At 47.5% G+C, this 11,913-nt stretch overlaps 1 protein-coding gene across 1 annotated transcript in view; it reads left to right on the top strand.

Moving 5' to 3' along the window:
• LOC142814238 (uncharacterized) overlaps window positions 1-11,913 on the top strand; it is a 64,018-nt gene that overhangs the window by 40,307 nt on the left and 11,798 nt on the right. Inside the window, exons 14-15 of the mRNA XM_075892605.1 lie at window positions 165-226; window positions 4,715-4,828. Of these exons, the coding sequence (XP_075748720.1) occupies window positions 165-226; window positions 4,715-4,828 (176 nt within the window). The remainder of the gene's footprint in view (window positions 1-164; window positions 227-4,714; window positions 4,829-11,913) is intronic.

Raw genomic sequence — 11,913 nt, 5'->3', positions numbered from 1 at the left:
AAGTCTTACCGAGACTAACACTGCAGTTGCCCACTATATTCGTTCAATTTTTTTTTTTTGCCTCTAATTTTAATGCCTAAAAAACTGAAGCTGTTCTCTTCTTGTGTGTCGTGTATGAAATTCAAGAATGCCATTAATGCAATGTATTGTTTTTTTTGCTTCAGACGGAACTGCAGATTGCAAAAATAGTAATGATGTTAAAGAAGAAGAAGCCGGACTATTCAGAGTGAGTTTTATTTTCATATTGCTATTTTTCTATGCTAATCTTATTGCTCATAATGTTGGGCACCACTTTGGAGGTCGAGCCCTAGGAGAAGAAAGACAAAAGAAAACTCATGCAATAGGCATGTGATGGCATTTGGCCAATCGCAGCACCGGGTGTCAAAGGAAAGCGCAGGAGAGGATAGGAGCAATTTACATTAGATGTTTTCATTCAGGGGCTCTTTCTTCTAGCCGAGGGGTTCTCGAGCATGTTAGTCCCAGGGATCCCCCCTCTCGCCCCCACAGCTTTCATGCATTTTTCATTTGGCTAACGCTACCTTCACATGCAAAAAATTCAAAATCAATGGTATATAAAAAATTTGTTCTGACTTGCAATTGAAGTCTCTTGCCTTGAACCAACAAATCGATGTGAGGCTCAATAACGGTCAGGCCCAGTCACATGTCAACTGCCAGATTCAGCAGATTCCTGTGCTCATTTGTCATGTAGGCTAATGTAGAGAATGCCTGTCAGTGTGCTCCCATTTGGAAAATGCAAGAAAACTGCATAGCTTTCAGAGGTACTAATGAACAATTTAAATTCATAGGTGAGCGAGATGGGCAAAATAAAGGGAATGTCTAATATATTTATTCAAAGATCCTATTGCAATGTGCACAATTCACAGGGGTGATCCAACAGTTTCAATTGTGCCATTTTGCTACAATTCCCTATCCCTGCACCTTGCTGCGCACATTCAAGTACAGCTTGCGCCTACTGCGCCTGAGTTTACTGGTTTACCTGTTTACATTGGACCGTTTCTGGCCTAAAAATATTGGTCGTAACAAACGCAACTAGTGCCTTTCCATAATGCCGCCGATGTCCTCTACTTGCTCCATTCCAGCAATGTGCTTTTTGTCATATTCAGCGTAACTGAAGTATCGGTGCCGCCGTGTCTTTCTGTTCGGGAAAGTTTATCGTGCCATTGGTAGCCTGTCTTGTTTGTTACGGAACCCGCGATATCGCGTAACGTCTTTTTATTATTTTTTCTCCTCGTTCACGAGTTAACTTCGCATACCTTAACTTAGCTACTGTGGCCAATTGGCTGCAGATATCGGCACTGCTTGCTATGAACGGCCTATTCAAGCAAATTGGCCGTAAAACATTTTGTTCGATATTTCGCGAAGAAGTTGATGCCTCTTAATTGCGCTAGTTAACGTTCTTTGGTATGCCTATCGTAAAGTTAAGCCTAAATATCTACGTAGAACGCATCTAGTGCAATGTGGTGCTACTACATGTTTATCGCACATATGCGAGCGCTCGTCGCACGTCTCTATAAAGAAATCAACTGAACAGGATGCCTAGCCAGTGCAAATATAAATTGAGTGGTGAGATCAGTCACTAATAAAGAAGTGCTTTGACACATCTGCAATGACGTTAGAACAATCCGTGTTGTCGCCATATGACAAAAAAAAAGTCTGTTCACCACAAGGGTGAAGCAGTGAATGTGATAGCAACAAATTGCAATGTTATAGAAATGAGGTTGGCAGCTCATTCTTTGGGAACCGATATTACGCAACTGTACTTACAAAACTCTGGTTTAAGAGTATGGCCGCTCCAGGAACACTCTTTGACATTATTTTCGCGTTTACGGCTGCAGAGATGGTCAGAGTATGTTCTCACTTGCAATGATAGTTTTCTTTGCTTTCATTCTTTGACATGGGTGCTAAAAACCTAATTAATGGCTGCTCTCTGGATGTCGGCCTTGTCTAAACTTCAGCATCATTTGTTGGCCCTGTCCAAATAACAGCAGCATTTGTCGGCCTTGTCTAAATAGCAGCGCACTAATAAGAACATTCTCCGAATATATATGAATGTTTTGCATCAAATGATCCTAAATTTTGTTTTGTCTGCTCCAGATTTGCTCCAATACACAGTTCCTCCTGCTCCAAATCTGCTCCAAAACACTTTTTTTTGCTTTAAAAATTGCTCGAAATTATAAACTGGCTGGATCACTGCTGAATGCATGATGTTCTAGTATGACGAGCATATGTTGTTGCAAATGACTGCTGCATGTCTACTGCCTTATCTTTGGCACCCATGTTCAAACAGGAGAAGTGCGCATTGGGTATATACAAAATATCGGATATTCTTGTGCAATAACTTGACCACTTGGCTCGTTTTCGGAGTCTGGCTCACTACAAGCTGCTAGTGAGCATTATTGTGTAGCTTGCGCGTTCATTTTGTACTTCGAGACGTGCTCATTCACATGTGAGTGTGAGTAATAGCAGTTTTTTAGATCATCTATCGCACCTCGGTCTGCCATCCAAGTTACTTGATGAGCACGTAACCAGGGAATTTATCAGTGGCTCGCAGAACTCTGAAGAGGGACTTGTTAAACCCCTAGGAAACTGCTTTCAGAAACCGTGTAATAGTAGTATACAACTTCATTGTAAAAGGAAAACCAAGTTTGTTGTAATATGTAGACTTCATGTTGAAAGCATTTTTGGGCACATTGCTGATGCCGGGTTGAAAGCAGATCTCGACCTTCAAGTCAGCCTAGTGGATGCGCCAGTGATACGCCAGTGGAAGTGCTGCGAAAACGCTCTTGCTACAGTACAACGAGTACTCGGTGAGAGAGAAAGAAGTGCTGGCAAAAGTTGGCTGTCTACAGTACAAAGAGCACTCGGTAAGAGAGAAAGTAGTGTCTGTAAAGTTGGCTGTCGAAGCCCTACTAAGTTATGTCGTGAAGTTCTCAGCAACACAATTAATAGAGGAGAAAAACTACTTGGCTTTCACTTTTGTGTACTCTTGGGGGGGGGGGGGGGGGTGCATTAGCGACAGTGTAAATCTGTATCGTTGACACTGTTGTGTGTCGCGACATTTGTCTACCACTTCTGCTGATAACTATGCAGATGTACTGTATTTACTCGCATGATTTGTGCACCCCTAATATTTTGTCATGTTTACGGGGGAAAAAAATATTTACTCGCACATTTTGCGCTCCCCAACCCGCCCGAGTCAACTCACCGGCACGTGCACGAAGGGGCCTTGGATCTTTGGATTCTTTAGGTAGGCAAGCCGTTGAGGTGAGCGCAGCCAAATAGGCTGCGAGTGCGAAGTCCCTCATTCCGAGGCGTTCCCCCGAACTAGGTTTCCTAGAATGCCGTGCACGAAGTCTCAAACCTGTTGACGGGTAGCCAGAACTGCTTGAGCGTTTGCCCCCTTTCTCTCCATCTCTACCACCGTGATAATGCACGCTTGCATCACGACAAGGGCAACTATGGCACCGGAGGCGTGCGAGCGCCAGTTCGGCCTGCTGTGCCAACTGTTCCCCTGGCTCTCTGTGTCCGCTCTGCAACGCGTGCTTGGTTGATTTTGGAAGTTTAGGTTTCGCCATCCATCCTTCGTATTTTTGCTGTTCTCTTGTGATGGGCTACAGTAATAATGTATACAGTAAAATTCAAGCTCGCTGTTGTGAAGTTGGCCAAAGAAAACCACAATCGTGCCACCGCCAAGCACTCCAGCATGAAGTTCTTCGACGTGTGTCGACCGGCGGGATCGGTATGGGAGAAAGCGAAAGAGTGCGCACTTGCTAATGCAGGTTTCGTGGTGCTGAAGAAGGCCTTCTCAATTATGTGCGAACGCTCTGGTTCATCGGTATCGCCGTGTCGTGGGACCTAGTTTCTCCCAGCTTTGTCGAGAAAAAGCTTCCATAAAATAGGAAATTTGAACGCTCTGGCCAAAACGGAGGCCGGCGCGCTTTGGGATGGCAGTGACAGCGGCCGCGATGATTATTCTCAATCGGACCTCTCGATCAGTGATTCCGACTACACAGCGCGTGACCTTATCTGACTGGCTTTTAGTTTTTCGTAAGAGCTATAGTCGTTTTAATGCTTGAATGCAAATGAACTTGCTTCTCCAATGTTCTACAAGATGTGAAATTACCTGCTCCAAAGTACTTCAAGATGGAGCTTTTGGCTGCTTTAAAGTTCTTCTGAAGAAAAATTTTGCTGCTACAGAAATTGCTCCAAATCTAGAGTCCTCCATAGCACCACCGGTCACATAGTGATTCTGTGGTTGGGGCATCCTTTTTCCAAGAACGAAGCTATTAGGGCTAGGTGACTTCCTTACGATCAGGGTCAGCTGTGTGTAAATATAGATAAAGATTACTCCAATTTCTCAAGCAAAGTAAATTCCTAGCCCTGGGGAGGAAATACCAACTCCGCTGTTGTATCAGTCGGTTTTTGTATACTAAAAACTTACTCGGATCTGAATCCAAAGCTAATGCTTCATGTCTGCTCTGCTTCGAAAAATCAGTTTTCCATAAAATTAGTCAGCCCTATGTTGCTTCATGCTATGTCTACTCTGTGGAAGTGGCATGGATCGGAGACTTAAATGTCCCAGGTTTTTTGAGGGTTTGGTGGGAGGTGTCCTGTTTATTTTGTCGAGAGTTGTCTGTGCACGCCTAGTCGGTGAAATAAGGGTACCGAAACTAATTATGACCTGTGGGTGCAGGCAAGAGCTACGCAGGCACGTGGACTGCGTGCGCCAGTCCCAGGGCGGATTCTCGCGAATGACCTTCAACCACATCGTGGCACTTGTGCTCGGCCACATGCAAAACAACGTGCAGTAAGTACTGACAATAAAGCATTTCAGCATGCTTGGTATTGCCAGGGGGGGCTTGATGGTGCGCAAACCCTCATTTCATAACGTAGTGTTCTGTAGTGAGGGTGCCGGCAGGATGCATGCAGTACCACTGGTGCTCCACCTGCGGCAAAACCACCTTTATGGGGGCAATATTAATGAGAACAAAGGCACATATTTATATGAAAAAAAATTCTAATACTTGTCTAACGAGGAAAATGAGCCCTTAAATTTCCACTTCTTTCCTTCATCTTTACAGGGGGTTACATGCAAACGAATATTCAAATCCACATACAGCCGAACCCGGGTATATCGAACTCGCCAAGAAATGTTTATTAGTTCGATAAATGGCATAATTCGATATAGGCCCGGTTTAGGTTCTGACACAAAGGCACATAACAAACTAGAAGAAAAGTACTTTATTAATATGGTGGCTTACTTGCGTGCCCTACTGTGGAACAAAATAGTCCCGGATTTTTTTCTGTGTCAACGACTTCGCTGCCTGCGACAGCACGCACGCCTCCACGTTGTCCAACGAGTCGGAGCAGCTGAGGCCGCAACCTTCCACATTCAAGCAATAGCGCCGGGCCAACTCAAGTGCACTAATCACTTTGGAGGATGTAGGCAATGGGCCGTCGTCGATTTCTATATTGCTGTCGCTTTGGCTCGTGGTCGGTCCGACGTCTGCAATGTAATCCTCATCCTGTAATTGGCCCATGATGGGGAGATCATCGTCCGCACCGACAAACTCGTCGAATGTCGATCTGTCGACAGTGCCCGGGAACTTTGCCAGCTCATTCCAAACTTCGGTGGAAACACCTGCCGTTTTGTTCAGTGCTGTCAGAATTTGGGGTGTCATCACCAGGCATGCGGAAGCCGGCATGCCTAAAGCAGTTCTGGATCATCTCCTTCTTGACATCTGCCCACGATCTACTCAACATAGAAATAGCTCTGAGCAAGTCGATCTTAAGCTCCCTGCCGACAAGAAGGTTCTGCAGCAGCCTCTCCACCAGGCGCTTCCGATAGCCGGCTTTCATTGCACGTGTAATGCTTTGATTCAGTGGTTGCAGTAGAGACGTAGTGTTCGGGCGCAAAAAACGCAGCTCGATGTTGCTGAAGGTCGTACAGCAGTGGTGCGATGAACAATTGTCCACGAGCAGGCACACCTTGCGATTTTCGCCTTCCAAATCCTCATTCCACGACGATAGCCATCTGCTGAAAAGCTCCCCGGTCATCCACGCTTCTGAGTTTGCTCGGTAGGTAACTGGAAGCGACAGCACATTTCGAAAACACCGTGGTGGCGTGCTTTTCCCAATAACCATAGGTTGAAGCTTTTTCGATCCGTCTAAATTAGCTGCCAACAGCACGGACACACAAGCTTTGTTTGCCTTGCCGCCGCTTGTCTTGTCGCCACGAGACGCAAGTGTCTTGTTTGGCAACATTTGCCAAAATAGAGCGGTTTCATCTGCATTGAAGATATCGTGGGCTCTATATCTTGCTGCGATATCTCGCCAGTTTTCCTCAAGCCATTTTTCTACGCTGTCCAGGTCCGCCGCTCTGCTTTCACCGGTAACAGCTTTGCCAACGATGTCGTGCCGTTCTTTGAACCACTGAAGCCAGCCTGAACCGCCTTGGAAATCATTCCTGCCAAGCAGAAAAGCAAGGTCCTTGGCTTTCTGCTCGATCATAGGGCCGTACACCGGGATGTTTCGCGACCGAACGTCCACAAACCACTTGTAAACAGCCTCTTCAACATCTTCGTACACAGCAGCGCGCTCACGTAGTGGGCGCCACAGGCACCTGGCTTTTTGTCCGACTTGGCCCTGATGTCTGCCTTGTTCTTCAGGATAGTACTCAAGGTGCTTCTTGGAATTTTGTATGCGGCGGCAACGTCGGACTATTTTCACTGCGCTCAACCCAATTGATGATTTCGAGTTTCACGGCGAACGGCAAATTTTACCTCTTTGCACAAACCACGATGACAGCGCGCCAATACAGTTCACAGAGCACCAACAGGCAACACCACAGACCACGCTGAATCGGCAGCAGCAGGCACACAAGCATAAAGAAAGAAAAAATGGCACTCACTTCTACCGCCTCCGCTCCTCGAAGAAAGCACGACGGCCTCTGATTGGCTGTAAGCGCTGTGAGCGGGCCAGGATCATTTCTTGGAGGGGAGTGTTCGCCCGCGCACAACTGGGTCTACTAACCAACTTTTTCTAGGGTGGCACCGGCAGTTTTCCCTGCCACCACGAGGGAAAGCCAACTTGCTGGGGCACTTTTGGGGCACATGGAGTTTGATATATCAGTTGTCGTTGCTATTTTCGTCCGATAAAACAGTAACTTTTGCTATATATTCTTAATGTAAACTTACCGTGTTTAGGAATTGTTCGATATACGGGATAATTTGATATAAACGGGTTCGATATAGGTTGGCTCGACTGTATAACGAATCCGGAAGTAACAAAATATTAGTTATAACGAAGTAAAAAAACACTCTTGCAACAGTGTTAGAACATACCTTTATAACGAATATTCGGATATAACGAACTTATTTTCGTGTAGTATACGATTTTGTTATAAAGAGGTTTAAGTGTGTACATTTGGATAGATGCTTTCATGGTTTTGCACCCCATCACTGCAGTGAAACAACTTTTACAGGGGATTACATGCGGGATAATATACAGGTGAGGCCACATAAAACTGGTTCACTTAAAGTGAACTTTCGCTCGAATTCAGCTATACCCACTTGACCGTGAAAATATACAATATTTCAATGGCACAAAATCGCACTTACACAACGAACGTCTCTGAGCGTCCCCGACGTGTTACAGCGAACGGAGTCTGCACTCCGATGACTTCCCCGGAAACTACTTTGGACCATCGATAAGCCATCGGCGAGGTGCCCATAGATTCTTATTGTGAAATGCCGACACTGCCTCCGCACCTCTTTAGTTGTTTCTCTCCACGAACGTTTTTTTGTTAGGCACCCCTCAGTCCTTAGTTGCCCGGCTACTATGAACACCCCACATTGCCAGACGAGGCTCGTGTTTTCACGTTGCTATCAATCTTTCGAAGACCGGTTGGCCAACTATTCTCCCCTCAGTTTTTAATCACTGGTTTTTGCGTTGGCGTCGTTAGCCTGGAGTGACCAGGCCATTTGCCAACATCGTTGGCCACTGACTGCACCCGATCGTCTGCATCTTGTCTGGATTGGCGTTGTATTGTTCCAGTGCAAGCGCGTACGCTACCCCATCTACTCTGATAATTCTCGGTTCATTCCATGTTTAAGACTTGTTCTTGCTCACTTCGCATTCTGCTGAGCAAGCCCTTTGCACGCGTGTGGAAGTGTAAAAATGGCTTTTACACGGTACGAATCGCGTCGGTAAGGCCGCACAAGCCTGTCGGCACCACCAAAAGATTCTTTGACTTCTCCCAAATTTTTGCACTCTCCCAAAGTTTTCTACACGTGAGTTGGACATTTCGCCTACCTTTCGAGGCAGCTACCCAACCTGCCTTTTTCCTGTGTGTTTTGGTTTTCAAGGTCGCCTTCCCGCCGTATTCTCCCCTTTCTCCTCCCTGTCGCAACTCGTTGACCTTCTCTCTCAGGTCTGCTTCTCTCTGCTTATCGCAACTACTTCACCCGTCTCCACTGCTCCGTGACGTCAACCACGCTGGCTCGAATTCAGAAGTTTCGTTTTTTGACTAGAGCAGTTCCACGCATTCTGGCTTGTGTGTTGCGTGTGTGCGTCCTACTCGCTTTTGGTGTGCGTGTGTGGTCAGGATGGCGGACGGGAGGCCTTCCGCGCTATTTCATACCGCTCAACAAAACGTCGAAAGTGTGACCGCTTGGCTTGGGCATAATGCGCGTGTTAGGTACCGCGTTGTGACGCACTCGCTCATAGCTGTTAACCATCTGGCAGCCAACTTGCCGTTTCGGGCATGCTGGTATTTAGACGTGAAGATGGTGAAAGCTTTGGGAGCGTCAGTGGTGGCTACATGTGTGCGAACACGCTTGTTTTTGTCCACTCAGTATCCGTGTAAAAAAATGAATCTGCGTAAATAAAAGCCCTGTCACGTGAGCCTATTGGTGTGGTGAGCACACGTGACTAAATCGCTCCTTCCGAATTGACGGGCCTCCCGAGCTATCTGCTGCGTGTGGCAGCGGAGTGCACGCAGCAGACAGCTCGGTAGTGTATGTCACTTTGTTTTCATCGGCTTCCTGAACTCGCGTGAGCTAGCGAGAAATTAGAAGCATCTCTGTATAGTCTCTATGTTCGGCAGTATACTGGTACGGCGCTGAACGGGCTCGACGAAGCCGCCGGGACAGTGCGGTAGGCCTACGCTCTCGGCTGCGTTTTCCCGAGCTGTCTGCTGCGTGCGGCAGTAGAGCACACGTGAAGCGGCGAGTGTATCTCACTCACATGTCTTTCTTCTCGTCGGCTTCCTGAAACCGCGCGAGCTAGCGAGAAATTGGAGCAAGCGTTTCTCAAGTCTGCACATTCAGACACTCCGCCGAACCAGCCTGACGAAGCGCGCCGTAGCCACCGGGTGAGTGCGTTAGGCAGGCCTACGCTCTCGGCCACCTTTTGAACCTGGCTTGAACCTTTCATCATGCCGAAGCCGTATCGCAAGTTCGCACCGCTCACAAGTTTGGAAAAAAGCGCAAGAAATCTAGGGCGAAAAGAGATGATGGCGTGGGTAAATTTGATGCGCAGCTAGTACAGGACGGCGCGGCGACGGAACACGATCCGTTGGATGAAACACCGAGATCTCCGCCTGTTTCTCCGGCTGCCTCGGACGACGTCGGCGCTAGGCAGCGCATAAGGAAAAACACAACCTTTTTGATGAGGGCCGATCGTGGGCAACAGCAGAAAGTGAGTGCTGATAAGATGAGCACCTTATCAGCAACTTCGGCAAGCGAACGCTCGCGACAGCGCGCGAGGACTCGGACCCGTCTGCGGCTACCTGCAGGATCGTCGATTTATCCGCGATAAACATTTTTGAAAAAACGGCTAAATGCTGGACATGCAGTGGGACCATTTCTATTGAAAAAGGTGAGCATGTATATGGACTTGTGATGAAGCTGATTTCAGAGTGCCGCAATTGTGGACTTGACAGCGAGTGGAGCTCTGGGAGGGTACCCAGTCAGGCTAAATGCGCTGCATTCGAGGTCAATATCCGTGCGACTCGTGCCGTGCAAAGCACAGGGAATAGCCAGGCAGCCCTAAACGACATCTTCTCTGTAATTGGAATTTCTCACAGGGGACTTCACCACAAAAGCTAACAGAGCCATTTGAAAAATAAACTGAACCCTGTGTCAACAAGAGCTGCAGACAAGGTCCTCTCTGATTGTGCCATATCAGTGAAAACGTTATACTAAGATCTGTGCTTTGACAACCCAAGTAATGTTCCCATCTGTTATGATGGTACATGGATAACATGGATGGTACATGGATAACCAGAGGCCACCTGTCGCACATTGGTGTGGGTGTTGTTATAGAGCTGTTTTCTGGCTATGTTTTAGACTATGTTGTCCTGTCAAATTTTTGTGCCGGCCGCAAGCGCGCAGAAAAATACAGTGAAGATCGGGCCACATGGGAGTGGAGGCAGCAGTCACTCTCTTTGAGCGCTCAATTTCCCGTCACAGCTTGCGGTACACAGTGATGGCGTGTGATGGGGACAGTACATCATTTCATGCTGTTGAAGACTCCACAGTTTATGGTTTCATACAGGTTCAAAAGTTGCAGTGATGGCGTAGCGGTTAGAGCATTCGCCTCGCATGCAAAAGGTCTGTGGTTCGAATCCCGGTGCCGCACAGTTCCCAACAGGAAAAAAAAAATCGGTGTGGTGATAGAACTGCATTAAGAAGACTGGGGTGCGGCCTCACTGGTAACCACCGCCGGGAATGCAGTCCCTCACCAGAAAAGGATTGGCCCCCCTTGTGCAGTATCTGGCCACTACCTCCCACATGCATACGTCAAATAGCTCACGGCCCTCAGTTCCCAGCAGCTGTGAAGCAACTGACCACGGCGGCGGTCAGATCTGCAACGCAGCGAAGGGTGCTAAGAATCTCTGGATCCGGACAGGCCATCATTAGAACCTGAACCTGGCAACGTTTAACGCTAGAACCTCATCTAGTGAGGGAAGTCTAGCTATACTATTCGAGGAGCTAGAGGGTGTTAAATGGGATATAATAGGGCTCAGTGAGGTTAGGAGGACAGATGAGGCCTATACGGTGCTACAGAATGGGCACGTTCTTTGCTATAGGGGCTTGGCTGACAGAAGAGAACTGGGAGTGGGGCTCCTAATTCACAGAAGCATAGCTGGCAACACAGAGGAATACTATTGGTATAATGAAAGGGTGGTAGGTAGGTATCGTAATTAAACTGAATAAAAGATACAAGATGAAGGTGGTACAGGCTTACGCACCTACATCCAGCCATGATGACGCTTCAGTTGAAAGCTTCTATGAAGACGTGGAATTGGCAATGAGTAAGGTAAAAACACCGTATACTATACTGATGGGACACTTTAATGCAAAGGTAGGGAAGAAGCAGGCTGGAGACCAGGCAGTAGGGACTATGGCATCGGTACTAAAAATACCAGAGGAGAGCTAGTAGTAGAATTTGCAGAACGCAATAATTTACGGATTTTGAGTACCTTCTACCGAAAACGAGGAAACCGTAAGTGGACATGGAGGAGCTCTAATGGCAAAAATAAGAACGAAATCGACTTTATAATGAGTGCACACCTAGGCATCGTGCAGGATATAGAAGTGGTTGGCAAGGTACGATGCAGTGACCATAGAATGTGTTGTGTTCCAAGCGCCCCTGTGTCACGAGCGAGCCTCCGAACTCGCGAAGGACCGGATGCTGAAACTGCTTCCAGATGTTGACTCTTCCCCTTCCCCCGCTCGGCGCAAACGAGCCACCGTTCGTTTCCGCCGGCAGTTCGGCCGCCGCCTCCATCCGAATAGGAATAAACTTGTTTTTAACCGTTCGAGGCTGTCTGAGCTTTTTGGACTCCCGCGACCAACGCGTACGTCTATGGGCCGGCGACAACACCGG

The sequence above is a fragment of the Rhipicephalus microplus genome, chromosome 4 (genome assembly GCF_043290135.1).
Source record: "Rhipicephalus microplus isolate Deutch F79 chromosome 4, USDA_Rmic, whole genome shotgun sequence".
Taxonomy (NCBI): Eukaryota; Metazoa; Arthropoda; class Arachnida; order Ixodida; family Ixodidae; genus Rhipicephalus; species Rhipicephalus microplus.
This window is presented reverse-complemented; position numbering and strand designations above follow the sequence as displayed.